The sequence below is a fragment of the Vespa velutina genome, chromosome 17, assembly GCF_912470025.1.
Source record: "Vespa velutina chromosome 17, iVesVel2.1, whole genome shotgun sequence".
NCBI lineage: Eukaryota > Metazoa > Arthropoda > Insecta > Hymenoptera > Vespidae > Vespa > Vespa velutina.
The window spans coordinates 1,066,716-1,086,715 of record NC_062204.1 but is presented as its reverse complement, the minus strand read 5'-3'; the positions used below and the strand labels follow the sequence as shown (position 1 = coordinate 1,086,715).

At 26.7% G+C, this 20,000-nt stretch overlaps 1 protein-coding gene across 10 annotated transcripts in view; it reads left to right on the top strand.

Annotated features, from left to right (window-relative positions):
* Positions 1-20,000, top strand: part of LOC124955237 — a 288,586-nt gene that overhangs the window by 187,518 nt on the left and 81,068 nt on the right. For all 10 annotated transcript variants that reach the window (XR_007102812.1, XM_047509386.1, XM_047509384.1 and 7 more), the window contains one exon: positions 5,127-5,329. Coding sequence is in view for 9 of the 10 variants with exons in the window: in XM_047509386.1 (XP_047365342.1) it covers positions 5,127-5,329 (203 nt within the window). In the remaining variant the exon portion in view is untranslated. The remainder of the gene's footprint in view (positions 1-5,126; positions 5,330-20,000) is intronic.

Genomic DNA, 20,000 nt, shown 5'->3' with positions numbered 1-20,000 from the left:
CTTAATAATCTAATTTTTTATTTGGTTAATATAGAAATTATATAATATGATCACACATACGAACACACACATATAAATATATATATATGTACATGTATCTGCGTGTGTGTGTGTGTGTGTGTGTGTATGTGTAAGATTGCTATATATTATCATACTATTATACATATTCCATCACATCAAACATACTTTTTCTCTCTCTTTTTCTTTTTTCAAAAATATATAAACATAAGTTAAAGCGTATAAAGTAAAAAGAAATTAGATTTAGACGAATATATTAGATATGACGTTATATATATATATCATTTATTTGATCATTTTAAAATTACGAAAAACATTATATGTCATCTAATCCTAATTCATAATAATTTATATTTTTCAAATTTTCCTTTATTCGTATATATAGTTTTACTTTTAATTGAAATAAATTTCGTATCATTTTTTGTCAGATAAAATATTCATAGATATTTTATATTCAACGAATAAATGAAAAGTTTCGAAAAACGTATCGTTAATCGATTTTTCATCCGTTTAATCGATCAAACAGATATATAGATGGATAGATAGATAGATAGATAGATATATTAATAGATAGATAGATGATATATACGATTTATCTATTTCGACCGAAAGATAATCGTGACACGATCGAAGATGCAAAGTACCGATTCGATACTTTAGCGGAAAGTTTTGCAAGGATTTTAAAGGAGTTTCCCGATGCGTCAGGTGTACTTGAGAAATTAAACGATGACGTGAATAGAGAAAGCATGGTTGTGAGACGTCAAGCTGCATTGGCAAAGTAACGATGAGCTCGCCATAACGACGGAAATTGCAACAAGGATGAAGAGAAACGATTGAAGTGTGTGTATATATATATATGCGTGTGTATATATGCGTATGTGTGTGTTCGATAGAGGATGTCAGTAAAGGACGATAAAGGAAAAACGATGAAAAGAGGAGACAAGATAGATAAGAAAAAGAAAAAGAGAAAGAAAGAGAGAGAGAAAGAGAGAGAAAGGGAGAAAGAGAGAGAGAGAGAGAGAGAGAGAGAGAGAGAGAGAGAGAGAGAGAGAGAGAGAGAGAGAGATAGGAAGATTGAAAAACGTAAACGTTCAACGTGATACAGGAAACAGCTGTGCCTGACGTCGCGGTTAGGCTAATTTCACGAAACGTCATGGCAATTCGTAATATCGACTTTTACCCCGTACAAGAGAGAGAGAAAGAGAGAGAGAGAGAGAGAGAGAGAAGTTCTTCCATTGGACAATTGAAATGATTTTTGATTTAAATTTATTTAATCTAATCTGTCACATATCGTTTATAATATAAACGCGAAGATATCTCTTTTATGTTAAAATGTTAAATAAATAAATAAATAAATAAATAAATAAATGAAAAAAAAAAAAAAAAGAAAAAGGAAATTTCTTATCAATGTAATACAATATTATAACAGAGATCAATAAATGAGATAATTGTAAACGTAATAATACGTTTAATGACGTAATATTATAATTAAAGAAAATTATACAATCACGTGTAAATATATATGTTTATTCCAATGTATCATAATTGAACTAATCATGATATGTATTATAATAACAATACAATACGCATATTCTAATTCATTGATCCATGAATTATTCTATTATTCATTTTATACGATGTTACGTGTTAATAATATATCCATATAACTCTTATATGTTTAGAACAATAACAATTTTTTTTTTTTTTCTATTAACTATAACAAAACATATTTACAACCTATAAAGAGAATTTAATTCATTCATGCATGAATTATTCTACTATCTATTCGTTTGATGTAATTACTATTATTATTATTATCATTATTATTATTATTATTATTATTATTATTATTATTATTATTATTATTATTATTATTATTATTATAAATTCAAGCGTAAATGCATTTATATGTTTATAGTGATAACAATTTTTTCATATTAATCCGAGAAAACGTAATAAAATTTAATTTTCATTGATAAATGAATTTATTCTATTATTAATATTTTTTACCGAAACGTAAAAAAAAAAAAAAAATGTTATTAATTTTTCAACGAACTATTTCTTTTTTTTTTTTTTTTTTTTTTTTTTTTTGTTTTATTTCTATATCACACTTCTATATCACACTTTTTATCTATATTATAGCGATTTTAATTCTATCCACTTAAGTAAATTAATTAATCAATACGATATATTAATAGGCGCATTGGAAATTCATTGATCCATGAAATATTTTATTATACGTATGTAATTTTCACGTTCAACAACAATGATTATTTTTAAAGAGAATGGCGCTTAAAATTTATTAATTTACAAAAAAAAAAAAAAAAAAAAAAAAAAAAAAAAAAGAAGAAAGAAAGAAAAAAGAAAAAAGAAAAAAAATTCTATACAACTCAGCGGACGATTTATTCTTTATCTTTCATCCTTTCTTTTTTTTTTTTTTTTGTATTTCGTTTCGTTTTATTCCTTATCATCACATTTAACAAATGATCACGACGTAGTTCGCTTACTACACTTCAACAAATGATTTAATCGATATACATGAACTCAGGAGTATGCCTATGAATGAGACATCAAACGTTTGTAATTTGGATGATCCTAAGCCAAAGAGCTAATCCAACTGTGCTAGTTTGCCTACTATATACCTACTCGATGGACCTTCGGCGACACGGTCAAGCAAGTACGAGTGTGTGTACTTAATGTCAGCACCTCTACAATTTCCTCATCCGTAGAAGCTGTAAGAGCAATTGCGAGGGCAACTGCGAATGGTTTCTCAGTTAGTTCCGACATTCTCCAAATTAGCACCACCACTTCCATATATCCACATCGTTAGCATTGATCTTAACTTTTGAAAAAAAAAAAAAAGAAAAAAAAAAAAAAAAAAAAAAAAAATATTATTATATTACAATTTTGAAAAACAAAAAGACTTTCTCAATCCCGTTTAATGTAAGAAATTTATCAATGAATATTCCTAACGCTTGATTCGTTGACATAAAAGTCTGTTAAAAAAGTTCTGTTGATGATAATAAAAAAAAAAAAAAAAAGAAAAGAAAGAAAGGAAAAGGAAAAGAAAAAGGAAAGATATAAATAAAAAAGATAATGAACAAATATTGACAAATATTGTTATTCTTATTGTTATTTCTTTCTTTTTTCTTTTTTTTTTTTTCCCCTCTTAATTGTACTTATATCTTTTGATCATTGTTAAAAATTATTTGATTATTAACGCACGCACGTTAATAGTCAAACACGTATACTCACATACATCCACTCTTACTCTCTTTCCTTTATTAATTTATGTAAATATATTATTTATTATTATATTCGAAAATTTAAAATAAAAAAAAAAAAAGGAGAAGAAGAAGAAAAAAAAAGAAGTGGAGGAAGTAAATGAATTAGGTAGCAACGGGAGCTTTCATAATTCAGATAAAATAAGAACGACGATAGCGTTTCGTATAATAACGTTCTAATTTGGTGGATACGAATTAACAAAATTGGAATGGCAAGTGGCAAGGATGATGAGCACGAACGAACGAACGAACGAACGAACGAATGAACGAATGAATGAACGAACGAACATATGTACATACACATGTACACATGTACATGCATACGTTTGTACGTTTGTACGTTTGTACGTTTGTACGTTTGTACGTATGCTTTCCTAGCTGAAATTACAGAGTCGAGATTAAGTTGCGTAAGTCAGGCCTGTGTTTGCACGCTCGCCCGAAATTATAAGCGAAGAGGGGCTGCTCGTATTACGGGAGGTTGGGAAGGAGGAACGGAGGGAGAGAAGGAGGGAGAGAGGGAGGGAACTGCATAGTCCTCGGAGATTAAAGTGTCGCGCGCGCGAAAGAGAGAGAGAGAGAGAGAGAAATAGAGATGTCTCTACTTCGGTCTATGCTAGGAAAAATCACGGTCCTCGTTGAAAAATTTATTATAATTTTCGTATAAGTTAAAGTCATCTTTTATGGCAGAGTAGTTTAATGCTTGGCGAATAAACATTAGAAAAACATGACCAAGTATACTTTTTATCTCTCTACTGAGATAAAAACATTTCTAATGGAAGAAATAAACAATGAAACGTTTATACTTTAAACGTTATCAGTTTTTTTTCTCTTCTTCTTCTTCTTCTTCTTTTTTTTTTTTTTCATTTCTCTGTCTTTTTTTTTTTTTCTTTCTTTTTTTCTTTTTTTTCTTTTACTTACATAATTTCTAATCTATCGAATTATGTTTATATTCGCAAAATTCGTTCTTTTTTTCTTTTTCTTTTTTTTTTCTTTCTTTTTTTTTTTTTCCATTTTCATTTTCATTTTCATCGATCGTTCAAATTAAAATTTTTCTCTTATTGAATTTTAATTCTTTTTTTTTTCTTTTTTTCTTTTTTTTTTTTTTTTTTTTTTTTTTTTCTTTCTTTTTCTGGCATTTCGTACAATTCATCGATGAAATTTTCAATTTGGTTTTGTTGATTTAACACCGTCGTCGTGATTTTTTTGATTTATTTTTTTGTCGTATTGATTTTTAATTTTTTCCTTTTGCATTTCATACAACTCATTGATTGTTCATTGATTTTATCGATTCTTTTAAACTCACATTTTTAAATGTATTAATTTCTCATATTGATTCGTCGATTAATATGATTCTCATTATAAATTTTCTCATAATGATTCTCATCATAAATTTTTTCCAACTCAAATTTTCGTCCTTTTAATTTTTAAATTTATTGTATTGGTTGATAAAATTTTCATGAAGTTTTTTTAAACTCCTTCTTTAGACTCTTACTTTTGTTCCATTAAATTTTTCAAATTAAAATTTTTAACACAATATATATATATATATATATATATATACAATTTAATACGATCGTATTAATTTTTAATACTAATTTTCATGAAATTGAATGAAGAAGATAGATTATTTTCTAACGTTGTAATTTTGTCGAATATTTTTCTAATAACATTAACGTAATAATATATTTTATTAATTTTATTAACGTATTTTTATTATTTTATTAACGTAATAATATATTTATAACGTAATAATACATTAACGTAATAATATATTATGATCAATATTTTAATTAAATCAATAAATAACGAATATTTCTGTTTCAGGTGGCGACATCAAAGTCGAAATAAAAATGCCAAGAGAAGCCGAGGAAGGTGCCACAATCGAATTAAGATGCGAATGGCGACTTTTGGGTGGTGCTGGTCTTTATTCTGTCAAATGGTACAAGGACGAACATGAATTTTTCCGATATGTACCAGATAACGATCCTAAAATACAAACATTTCCACAACTTGGTATACATCTCGACGTAAGCATATTACGAATATAAATATTCTATAATTTAATTTATATAAAGTGTCTCAATAAGAATCATAAGCATATTATTAATATAAATATTTTATAATTTAATTTGTATAGGGTGTCTCAATATTAATCATATTTCGTTAATCGAATTATTAAATAAAATATTGAAAATCAATCATGTAACACGTATGTTATTAATTTCTATATAGGTATCAATCGTAAAAAAAAAAAAAAAAAGAAAGAAAAAAAAAAAAGAAGAAGAATCAATAATAATCCCACGTTATTTAATCACAGCATAAAATCAAAAATAAAAAAAATTCTTCCACCCAATATTCGTAATGGTCGTTGTTACATTTTATACAGGAAATGTGATATAAAATGTGTCAGCAAAAAAAGTCGAGCGAATGTTGCACGATTGATTCAAATTACATAATAATTTAATAAAAGAGAAATTTTTACGAATTTTAGATAGCTACTAGATGCAATTTTTTTTTCATTTTTTTTTCTTTTTTTTTTTTTTTTACTCGTGACCCTTACGAGTTACGAAGATCAACATAGTTTTTTTTTTGCTTCCTTTCATTTTTTTTTTTTTTTTTTTTAGACGGATATCTATAATTTTTTTTTTATTTCTTTTTTCTTCCATAATTATATAATAGGGATCGTTTATAATAAAAATGATATCTAATAAAAATTGTTTACAAGATAATCGGAGTATTTTTAAGCGCGTACAAATTAAAAGTATACTAATGGAAAAAAAAGAAAAAAAAAGAAAAAAAAATGTACTAATTGGAAATTAATATAAATATTCAATTAAAAATAATAACTTAAATATTAATTAAATAAATTAAAAATATTAATAAAAAAGAAAATTAATAAATAGTAAAAATATTAGTTTAAATATTAATTTAAAAAATGAACAAAGAAAAAGCGTATTAATTAAAGGCATACAATCGAAAAGTTTTTCGTACAATTTCAAAAATAATCAGACTACATAATACTTTTAAAGGAACAGTAAAACAGGATCGCTCTTTTTATCAACTTTTTAAAATACACGATTTGTTAAATTTGTAAATAATTTATTTTTATAGGACGAAATATATATATATATATATATATATATCGCAATGAAGTATGAATCTTTCATTCAACCAATTAAAATGCCGATTATCTCGTAAACGATGCATAGTAGTTGAGTATTTTTTTATTTTTTTATTTATTTATTTATTTATTTTTTTTTGTTTTTTTTTTTTACTATATATGATTTTAATTCCAACCGACCTTTATAAATATGTTACGAAAAAAATTATAAATATCCATAAATATATCTCCATTTAATTCGAGAGAAGGTCAAGAGTATGGAGATAAAAAAAAAAGAAGAAGATAAATAAATAAATAAATAATTTTAACAAGCGCTTTGTATTTAATTGATTCGTTGTCGTAACGAAGTACAAATTTTTCGCGGAATATATTATTTTAACACATAACTTGTATCAATCGTTACATATATGAAGAAACAAGAACCTTTACATTATGAAGATATCCATTTCGAAAAAAGAAAAAAGAAAAAAAAAGAAGAAAAGAAAAAAGACAAAATGTCAGGATTTTCATGATCCTTTGAAAATCTCCAAAGTAGACAAGAAGGAGGTATAACCGACGGATATAAGAAAAGAGAAAAAAAAAAAGAAAGAAAGAGAGTCGCGTTACTTGGACAAAAAAGAAAAAAAAAAAAATAGAAATAACTAAAGAAAACGTTAGTAAAAATCGGTCCGAACTTCATAGAAAAAGAATAGAAAAATCTTTCAAAGCAGGTTTGCAAGGCACAAGCGTTGTATTCCCTAAAGTGGTACAGGAGATCTTAAGGATTCTTCCGTCGACCGTACACGCGAGATTCGATGCAATCAATCTTGCAAGACCCACCAGTACGAAAACCAACGGAGCTTCCTTCTTCCACTTTTCCAAAGGTGTTTCTCTCTCTCTCCCTCTCACTCTCTCTCTCTCTCTCTCTCTCTCTCTCTCTCTCTCTCTATCTCTATCTCTCTCTTCCTCTTTCTCTCCCTCTCACTCCCTCTCTCTCTTCTTCCCGTTTCCTTAACGGAGGTTACTAAAGGTGATGCTGGATGTGCACGTGTATGTGTGTGTTTACGTGTACGTATGCGCATGCGTTCAAAGAAAATAATCGTCAAGAAAATCGACGTTCGAAAGTTCGATGCTCGATTTCGTACCGATCGAAAAGCTCCTATCATTCGAAACGATTTCGATGTAATTCATCTTCCGAATCGTAGGATATCGAGTTTACCAACAAAACCATTCGAACGACGACGACGAAGACGACGACGATGGCGATGGTTGCACCTAACCATCTTTTTTGAATCTTTTTGTTGGATAATCGTGAGAAAGATCCACGGAGTTTGCCAAAGGATAACAATGTTATTCCTTAGATTCTAGCGATGGGTTTGAACGTATCTTGAAAGATATCTCTTATGGTGGTTATCGTTAAATTTATTATCTTTAAATAGATTTCTTTTTTGAAAATAAACAAATAAATAAATAAATACATACACACACACACACACACACATGTATATATATATATATATATATATGTATTTCTTTTTTGGAAAGGAAATATATATTACATTATATTCAAAGTGAAATTTTGTGGTAATAATTAAAAATATTTAAGTCTAGTCTTGATTAGATTTAGAAAGTATCCATATTAATAATAATATTTAGAAGTACTGATCTATTCTGACTACATTTATCAATTTTGTCAAGGTCTTTCATTCATATACTTTTATATATATGATTTTTTTCTGATATATATATATATATTTCATTCATAAAAAAATTTCGTAATTCAATTAATATTAATAACTCAAATTTATTAAATGCACGTGTTATACGGTAATTTTTGATAAATTTACTATCAAAATTGTATGGTGCATTAGTTATTCTCAATAGTTTGATATTTCTAAGTCTTGATTGGATTTGAAATTAATTATTATTATATTTAGTAATATCGATCTATTTTGATTACATTTATTAAATTTCATTGATCTCTCATTCATATATTTTCATACTTATATATATATATTTTTTCATTTTATTTTTCTACCATAAAATCAATTATATTATTCCATATCCGAAGATTAATAATCATAGATTAATATTTATATTAATAGATGGATATTGAATTAATAGAGTAGAGTTCGTTTTGATTATTTAATATAATTTTATTAAAATACTCGTAAATATAGTAATTTTTATATATCTAATATTTCATGTATAAAATTTTCGATCATTATTTTAATTTTAATTTCTTTCTTCATCAATGATCGAAAATCTTTCGAAACGTTCTAAATTTTCAGAACGAAAATTTTCTTTTCTAAACTTTCCATACAATTCGTCTAATCAAATTTTCAATCGAACAAAACATTGTATCTATAAAGATTATAAAATATCATTTCAATAATTTATATGTTACATTTAAGAAACATTCTTATAATACGAACAATAATCCTATAATATTAATTCCTATAATAAAACAAACAATCATAATTAAAAACAATACTTTATCGTGCATCCATATTCAATGATTTCTATCGTACGATAATTTATAAAAACATTGTCAAACGTATGATTTCAAACGTTATACATAAAAAAAAAAGAAAAAAAAAAAAAAAAAAAGTCAAAAACAAAAAAACAATATTTATTAGTAACTTCGATGAAATTTTTGGTTTGTATCATATAAATTAATAAGCGGGACAAATTTTTCTTTGGAAAAAAAAAAGAAAAAGAAAAAAAGAAAAAAAAACGAACAATATCAAATAGACAATTGAAATTGTTTATTCGAGAATTTATATTTTTCCTTTTACGAAATTGATTACGATCGCTCGAACCCATCACTATTTTTGGTCTTTTCTTTTCCAAGCTACGTGATATCTTTGATATGTATCTTCGACTGAGATCGATATTACAGTAAAAGGAAAATCCTAGAAAAAGAAAGAAAGAGACAGACAGAGAGAAAAGAGAGAGAGAGAGAGAGAGAGAGAGAGAAAAGAGAGAATGCAATCTTCGTGGATACACTACATTGTTATCCTTCCTAGCGTCAACTATGAACTCGAAGAAAGGAAAGCCTTGGTTACTGTCGAGAGAACGAACGTGTATACTATACTAACGTAACTTCTACTTACTCCTTTATGATAGAATTTCTTCTAGTGATATCTCGGAACTTTTGATAATGGACATCAATTATCATCATGACAGATGTACGTAGAAAATAAACGTATAATTGAACGACATCATTAATATCAAAAATTTATTTCTCTAATTATTTTCTTCACGATAATAATAATAATAATAATAATAATAATAATAATAATAATAATAATAATAATAATAATAATAATAATAATAATAATAACAATAATAATGTTGTCAAACAATAAGTAAATATTTTCGATGGTAGAACGTAGAAAGAAAAAAGAAAAAGAAAAATATTATCTATCGTTATTATTATATCCATAATAATTTATCGAAAAATATATTTATAATATCTATCTATATTAAAAATACATTATCAAATGCGAATGTATATTTGAGAGTGTATTATTCTTGACTGTATTACAATCGTGAAAAGGGGGAGTGTGGGTGGTGAGTGGGTTTCGGTTGGTTCCAAGGTTCAAAGCTTCCTTAAAATATGGAACCACTTCTCCGGGTGTTATCTTAGGATTGTTTATCGTGAAAGAAATATCCAGAAATTCAATTTTCATCGTGATTTATGTTTTTCATTGGAGAGATAAAGATACAAAGCAAAAGAAAAAGAGAGAAAGAGAGAAAGAAAAGAAAAAAAACTGGAAAACGTTAGAGTTCATAGGATGGTACGTTATCTTTTCATTCTCTCACTCTCTCTCTCTCTCTCTCTCCCTCTCTCTCTCTCTCTCTCTCTCTCTCTCTCTCTCTCTTTCTGTCTGTCTGTCTCTCTTTTCTTTCTTTCCTTTTTCTAAATCCTTTACACTCCCTTTCAAAATTCTCGATAGCAACGATGTATCTTCCTGCGATTATTCTTTCGAGAAAAACGAGATGTACATCGAGAGAAAGAATGCAATCTCCAAGGGATACTCTATTTTCTATCAAGCACGAACAATATGCGAGCTTTCTCACCTAATCCAAAAAGAATACAAAAGGATAATTCTTATATCGTTACTTTTCCTAAGATACATACCATACATATATACACACACATATATATATATATATATATATATATATTTTAATAATAATACTAATAATAACAATAACAAAAATAACAAAAATCTTGTTAAACAATAAGTAAATACTTTCGATGGTTACAGATAATAAAAAAGAGGAAAAGAAAAGGAAAGAAAAGAAAAATATTATCTAAAGCTGAAAATATATATATATATATGTATATATATTCTATTTTATATTCTATATATATTTTATTTATCATATATACTATTAATTAACTATTTATACATTATATTTATGTTATTATTAAATTCTTATCCTTAAATATTTTTTTTTTCTTTTTTTTTTTTTTTTTTTAATTTAAGAAATATTTTCTATTTAAATAACTTTTCTTACTTGTAAATTCCTTTTAATATTAATTAAACAAGATAATAAAATAATTAAATATCTTAAAATTTTTATTTTTACATAAATATTAACTATTTATCAATTATAATTTATAAGATAACTAATCAATCACATTCTTAATTATTATAAGAATAATTATAAAAATTTATTTATATATATTATAATATATGACATATCTTAAATTATTTATTTATTGATAATAATGATAATAATTATTTCTACTTTATTTAAATTCTTAAATAATATTCGATTATGTACATATATATATATATATATATATATATATATATATATACACATATATGTATATATATATTCTATTTTATATTCTATATATATTTTATGTATTATATAGACTATATATGTTTATATACATATAGTATATATGTGTAGTAAACTCAAAATATTATTCTACAACCTTCTCGTAAACTCTCATTCGATTAACAGTAAAATTTATTTTAATAATAAAATAAAATCTTAATTTTCATAATGATTAGAATAATAACAATATCGTCTCAGGCAAAAAAAAAGAAAAGAAAAAGAGAGAGAGAGAGAGAGAGAGAGAGAGAGAGAGAGAGAAAGAATAAAGAGAAAAGGAAAAATACGTAGAAATATTTTTTTTCAACGATAGAAAAAGATTGGAATCTGTTTTTTGAATCGACATAATCTCAAAAAAGGAAAATAGACAAAAAGAAAAAAGGAAAAAGGAAAAAAAAAAATATAAATATAAAGATCAAGAAATTGCATCTTATCGTCCTTCATCGCTATGCTTTTCCTTTTTATTTATTGATTTATTTATTTATTCATTTCCTTTTTATATTATTTTTTCGTTGTTGTTTAAAAGAGCCATTTTTATAACATCATTTCTTTTCATTCTTCGAGATGAAAGCTTCGAAAAATTCGAAATTATGGCTTTGTGCATTGAATGTACTACAAACGCGATCTAAAACTCTGTTTCTTCCTCTCTCTCTACCACCCCCTTCTCTCCCTCTCCCTCTCTCTCTCTCTCTCTCTCTTTCTCTCTCTTTTCGTCTCTGTCTCCTCTTTCTATCGCCTTACGAATATTGCTTTCAAGATTATAAGCGCACGCGCTTGTTATGGCATGGTAACTCTGTATAGTTAGCTATGAAGAAAATCAGTAAAGTACTCGAAGCGAGTACACACTAACAAGTACATTTTCATATTGTTACACTTGTTAACTTGTTTTCTTGTTCTAGTCTTCTATACACTTTGAAGAGTTCATATAAGAAATTATTATCTTCTTGCTCACGCTATTAACTCGAACTTCGTATCGAGAGTTTATCATAGGCATTAGGGTATATTAAATTAAAGAGCTTTAATATATAACAAAAGTTGATATTCAATCATTATCGTATTTGTTCCATCCGTTCGTTCGACACTGAATCAACATTTTTTCTAATATATATATGTATACTCGAGATAACGAACTCAATGTTTGATAAATATTTTATTCGACAGAGATCGATTTTAATATGGATTTAAATGTAGAAGAAAAAAAAAATATACATATAAATAAAAAAAAAATATATATATATATATATATAGATAAATAAAAATATATAAAAATAAATAAAAAGAAAAAAAAAGATAGAAAGGTACTTTCTATGATCCATAGATCATATTTCTGTGAATTCATATTGAACGATTTCTATCGTTAGAATTTATAAAAACATTGTCAAACGTATGATTTCAAATGTATACATAAAAAAAAAAGAAAAAGAAAAAAAAACAAAAACCAAAATCAATTTAATAAAAAAAAAAAAATATATGCATATAAATAAATAAAAAAAAAATATATATATATATATATAAAAATGAAAAAAAAAAAAAATAAAAAAAAAAAAAAACAATTAGAAAATTACTTCGTATTTTCTCATAACGAGAAACAATGAAAATAAATTTTTATCATTTTTTTTTTTTTCTTCTAATTTACATAAAAACTTAAAAAGGAAATTTGCAAATGTATGTACATAGAATATAATTACACTTGAAAATAAAGGAAAATTGATTATTTAATTTTATGCGTTACTATCGAGACATAAAAGAAATAATACAATTCGATGAAAGGATAAAGAAAGATCAATTATTTCTACGTGAATCTACAAATAATAACTCGATTAATTTCGAATTCGTTTTGAAAAAAATCGGCCAAGAGAATAATTTGAAAATTTTTTTTACGCGTTAAGTTCGATACAATTTCAATTTGGATAAATATTTATAAAAAAAAAACAAAAAAAAAAAACAAAAAAAAAATTATATAACGTTTTGCAAAAATCAAAGGAAAATTAATGACTTCAACGAGGATCTATTACAAAATGAACGAAATAATTTGAAATCCTTTTAACGAACTTAAAAAAAAAAAGGAAAAGAAAAAGAAAAAAATCAACTTTTTCTTGGATATTTATTTTTTTTTTTTTTTCTTCCTTTTTTCTTCTTTTCTTTCTTTTTAGAACCTCGATAACAACGTCACGTTCGATCGAATCGCCAATTTCCCTTTAGCCTGTACTTAATGGCTCGTCGATGTAGAACTTTAAATTATCGTGTAATAAACAAGCTATATTAAACTATTATATTACGAAAAATAAATAGAAAAAAAAAAAAAAAAAAAAGAAAAACATTAGAAAGACACTTTGTATTTTCTCGTAACGAAAAATAATGAAAATAAATCTCCATCATTTTTCTTTTTTTTTTTCTTTCCTAATTTACATACAAAATAGAAAAGAAAATTTGCAAATGATTTGATGGAAATGATAACAATATTATAAATATAGTATTATTAAAATTAAAGACTTCTTCGTATTTCTTTTCCATAAATGATTCTAAAAAATGAAGGATTAAAGGATTTGATCAATGCAAAAATTAAAAAAAAAAAAAAAAGAAATAAAAAAAATTTACTATTATTTAGTAACAATGAAGTTAAATAAATAACAACACTTAATTACTGACACAGTCCAGTATTAAATTAATTATAAATAAACTATTAATAAAATTAATAAATCGATTCCTTTCATCTATTCAATCTTAATTAAACATTTTAAAAAGAAATCAACTATGATTCTAAACTGTGATGATTAAAAATTAGAAAAAAAGACATTTGCAATGATTATTTTTGAATAACGAAATAGATCGGTGACTAACAATTAACAAGCGTTATTGATAATGATCGATAAAAATAATAAAGATAATGAAAGAAGAAAAAGTTGATTAAAAGAAAGAAAAAAAAAGAGAGAGAGAGAGAGAGAGAGAGAGAAGAAAAAGGGAAAAAAGCAAATGAAAAAAAAAATGGGGATAGGGATAAAAAAGGGTAAAAAAAAAACTGTGGCAGAAAAACAATTCAAACATTTCCAACATTTCAAACATTTCAAAATGGTCCAAACATTTATTCTATTAAATTTTTCTTTCATAATCATTTTATCGTGCGACACGAGCGACGAAGAAAGATCAACAAAGGGAAAAGTTGTGAAAACTTAACGTTTTGCAGTTTACGTGAAACGATTTCATATTCCATTCGCGTTTTCCTCGAATCTGGACAAGAGCGTCGCACGTAAGAGGGATGGCACTATAGTGGGAGAGGGAGAGAGGATCGGGAAAAAAAGGAGATTATCGTTGCCGACGCTTTCAATTTGATCCTAAGGAGGATGAGATGTGGCACGGTCGCCGACAAACTTCTGAACTCAAAAGTCCTATGATAACAACATAGTGAAAAAGAAAGAAAGAAAGAGATAGATAGATAGATAGATGGATAGATGGATAGATGGATAGATAGATAGATAGAGAGTGCAAGAAATGAAAAGTAGAAAAGATTTTACTATCTTTTCCTCTTTTTTGCATAATTTCAGATACGAAGAGTATCTCTTCCTATTCTCCACCCATCACCTAACCTTACTATCATATAAAAATCCTATCATTTGTTCATTGTCTATACGTGTTATATTTTAACGATTTCAATATAAAATTACTATCTTTAGAAAGAAAAATTTCAATCGAATTAATTTCTTTCTGTAATCTTCTAATTTTTTCTAATTCAAAGTTATTCTAATTTTAATATTATTAAATTGTATTTAGTTTATAAAAATTTTTTTTACCATAATATACCTCTTATCGATTTTAATATTTGTCTGACTCAAATATGAAAAAAAAAAAAAAAAAAAAGATATTTCTCTCTAATTTCTACAATTTTTCTACATCCAAAATTAATCCGATAATATCAGTATCTTTTCAATTTATATTTAATGTAGAGACATGAAAAAAATTTGAGATAAAAATATCTCTTACCAAATATAAAATTGTTCTAATCCGATATATTATCTCTCATATTATATCTAATTTAAAAATAAAAAAAAAAAAGAAAAGAAAAGGAAAGAAAAAACAAATTCAAAGTAAACCTAAAACAAACTTTCCAATATTACAATTTGTCCGATCGGAAATTATTCCAATATAATTATTCTTCGGAAATTATATTTAATCCGAATAAAAAAAGAAACAAAAAAAAGAAAAGAAAGAGGAAAAGATTTAAGATTAAAATAATAAAAAACAAAAAAAAATAATAAAAAGAAAAAGAAAACATATCTCTTTCCAATTCTAATATTCTAATACCAATCGAAGATTAATCATAAGATATCAATATATTTAATATTTCTCGCATTAATATTGAATTTTTTTTTGAAAGATTTAACGGACTAATGTCAATATAATATATATATATATATTAGGTGGACCGGAAAGTAATGTCGTTTCTGCGCATATCAATATTTGATTATTAAAATTGTTAAAAATTGTTAAAAATTTATTTATTTGAATTTAATTTAAGAAAGCGATATTACTTTCCGGTCCACCTAATATATATATATATATATTTTTTTTTTCTTTTCTCTAATTTCACTTCGTTGAAAACAGATCTATTATTCGTTTGAAATACATTGTTGAGGTTTTATTCGTACAACTAACACGATGTATCGAGGAATATTACCGAACGTCCTCGTTTCCGGCAAAACTGTACCTCGTAAGACCTTCGAATTCGAGGATGGCGGAGCGATATTACCGCAGAACAAAACAGAGTTCATAACGTTTGAAATCGTGCGGTTGGGTTGGTACGAGAAACCCGAGAGACTTTGAACGTTCACCGCAACAGGAAATACGAGTTTGCATGTACGGTATAGTAGTCACTCACGTACTTTCATGTACGTACGTACGTACGTACGTACGTATGTACGCATCATGTATGTATTGTATGTATATCCTTAGAGACGTAGAACACGCATATTACCGTATATTTTCGTGTGGGTTATTCGCAAATGCGAAACAAGAACCAAGAAAAAAACAAAAAAAAAAAACAAAAAAAGAAAAGAAATAATAAGAAAAATAATAAAAATAGAGATACTATAAAAAATCTTACGAAAAAATAGAAACAATATCGTCCAAATTCATTTTTCTAATGTTAACCGTATTCAAGGGGTAGGGAGGAGATAGGTGGTAGATAACAATGCATTTGTTGTTTCGACGAAATAGAAAAAAGAAAGGAAACGAACAGAACAGAAAGAATAAAGAAAGGGAATATTAAATTTTACCTCTCTGTAGAAATATTTTTATATACATACGCATAAATGCATCCGCACACGCACACACGTGTGCATATATATTTTTTTTCTTTTTCTTTGATATAAGAGCTTCACTTGTCGCTTTGTAAGATCAATTTGTTAATTCTATTGGCATTATTTTTACATATAAGACAATTATTAATAGTAATATCGAATTATAATATATATATATATATATATATATATATAATATATCTTGTCTTTTATGGATAATTAAAAATTCATATATCTGATATATTAAATATAACATGTTTGATATATAATATTATAATAAGATATGTTTGAAATTCATTTTTTTGTTGGATAAAAAAAAAATAAAAAAAGAAATAGAAAAGAAAAGAAAAGAAAGGATTATATCTTAATTTTCTCTATGAAATACATTTTATATACGCGCATACACAAACATATATTATATATATATTTTTTTTTCTTTCTTTGATAGAAGATTTTCCTTTATCGCTACATAAAATCAAGTCTATTAACATGATAGCTCACTAAATAAAATTAACTCATTTGTAATAATATCATATCATTTACGAATAATTTCAAAAGATATTAATAAATACATATTTATTCATAGTATTGACAATATATGAAACTACACGTATATATCACGTATATATCCGATATATTATGATATGATATTTTCGTTCGATGAAGAAAAAAAAAAAAAAAGAAAACAAAAAAAGAACAGAAGAAAAAAAAAAGAGAAAGAAAGAATTAAATGTTACCTTCTCTCTAATATAATATTTATTATACTTTTATATAAACGCACATACACACAAACACTCCGAAATATTTTTTTCTTTGATAAAAGGTCTTCATTTATCGCTTCGTAATATCCAACGTGTCAACTCTATTTGTGCGTTGTGTGTTAGCTTACTAGATAGGAAATATAATTTCTGGAGGAAACGAGAAGGGAGCGAGAATGTTCAAGATGCAGCCGAAAATGGAGGAGTTCACGGAGGAGAAGGAAAAAGACGGATGAGAGACGAAAAAAACAGCAGAAAAGATGGAAACAAACAAAAGAAAAAGGAAACGAAAAGGACAAAGGGAAGATACGAAGCGGAAGAGGAGGAGGAGGAGGAGAAGAAGAAGAAGACAAACATAGGAGGAGGTGGCTGATGGTGGAGAGAGGTGGAGCGGGAGGAGGAAAATAATGACAGTCGAGCGTCTGAGAGGCGTGAATGTAACTTTTCTCGAGGTAATAAACTAAAAGCATCTTTTCCCCGGTTATACCCCACTGAATCCTCTCGTCGACTGGGGCCAACAGCCTCCTTTTCGTTTGATCCTTTGAAGACAGAATTACTTTCTCTACCCTTGGATATAGAAGCTCGAAATAATTCGTGCGACCAAGTAGTAAGAGGAAGGAAGAGATGAGGAGGAAGAAGAAGAAGAAGAAGAAGAAGAAGAAGAAGAAGAGGAAGAAGAGGAAGAAGAGGAGAAGGAGATAGAGGAAGAAAAAGAGGTAGAGAGAGAGAAAAATAGAGTGGCAGAGAGAGAGAGGAGAGGAGAGAGAGTGAGAGTGAGAAAGAAGTGGAATGAAAGAGAAAAGAGAGAGAAGGATTAAAGAGAAAGAGAGGAAGAAGTAAAGTGAGAGAGAGAGAGAGAGAGAGAGAGGAGAGAAAAGGAGAATTAAAGAGAAGGAGAGAAAGAAGTAGAGCGTGAGAAAGAGAGAGAGAGAAACGTAGAGATAGAAGAAACAAGCAAAATCGTCGACGGCGAACTTAGGTAAATTCGCCAAGAGCCATCCACGACTTCGTTCTCTTTAACTTTCCAAAATGGCACGAGCATGCTCCTTCTATTCCTCTTCTTCCTATTAAGAATTCTCTCTCTCTCTCTCTCTCTTTCCGTCTCTCTCTCTTTCTCTCTTTTTCGTTCTCTCTCTCTCTCTCTCCTCTCTCTCTCTCTCTCTTTTCTCTCTCTCTCTTTTTTTCTCCCTTTTCCAGTTTCTCGATTGCACGGCAGAAAGGACGACGTGGTCGTACTCGGCCAAATCCTTTGATGTCTACCACGATAATGGTGAAAGGAAAGACTTACGAGCAGCTCCCTTCAAAGTGTCTCTCTTCTCTTTCTCTCCTTTTTTCTCCTCTCTCTCTCTCTCCTCTCTTTCTCTCTTTTTCTTGATACTCTGGATGAACGTCGTATTTCCGAGGATACGTTACTCGTCCTAGCGATTTTAAGGAAACGCTTTGACTCCCTTTGAAAAACGAAATAGTTATACGGATAGATTTGGAAAATTGATGTTTTGAGCTTAAAACGTTTCCTTTATTTTCGTTTAAAAATATTTTATGAAGATTTTCAATAAAATGAAATGATTTAATGAATTATTATATATATATACATAATATATATATATATAATATATATATATATGATATTTATAGTATAGTATAATATATCAATTATATTATATATCTTGTTTTCTATGAATAATTCAACAAATATTAATAAAATTTATATATATATATCCAAAGTATGTCACAATATATTCAAACCATAATACGTTATGCAGTATATCCGAAATATTATACCGCTGTATGATATATCAGTATTATAACATGATATATTTAATAATACAAAAAACAATATACAATTCGTTTATATATATATATGTGTATATATATATATATATATTTATGTATACCATTTTCCTTTTTATGGCAAAATACCAAACTATAATATATATATATATATACATATATATATATATATATATATATATATATTAGGTTATATAATATATATTATAACATAAAGAACTATCTTTATCGATTTGAACTTAAGAAATAAGAAAAAGAAAAAAAGAAAGAAATATAAGAAAAAAGGAGCAAAAAAAAAAAAAAAAGAAAAAAAGAAACGAAAGAAAGAAAAAGAAAGGAGGAGAGCTCACAATTTTAATCGTAAACAAAAACTATCTTTCCTTTTAACGATACACCTCGGATATACTCTTCAACGAACGTCAACGTGAAAGGATCTTGTCAGATAAGAAAGTAACGAGAAAGGCGAAAAGAAATCGTTGTTCTAATTTTTTTTTGTGTTTCTTTTTTTCTTGTTTCCCTCTTTTTTTTTTTTTTGTTTCTGTTTTTGTTTTTTTTTTCCTTCTTTCTTTTTTTACACGGAACGGCATTCGAGAAAATAAATAGGTCAACTCACTGTGACCTTTCTTCTTTCTCGTGAAACACTCGTGGCAAAACGATTACTACAGTAAACGTGTGACAGGAGAAAACTAAGTCCGACGTTGTCGGTCTAACGTCTGAACAATTTCATTCGTTTTTTAGAAGGAAAACGTAAAGAAACGTTCTTAGAGATTGACGAAGAGACATCAAAACTACGTCCACCCAAGAGACATCACGAGTTTGTCTTTGGAAAAATAACTTTTATCGTTTAAGTGGAAAATCTCTTTCTTTTTTTTACTCTCTCTCTCTCGCTCTCTCT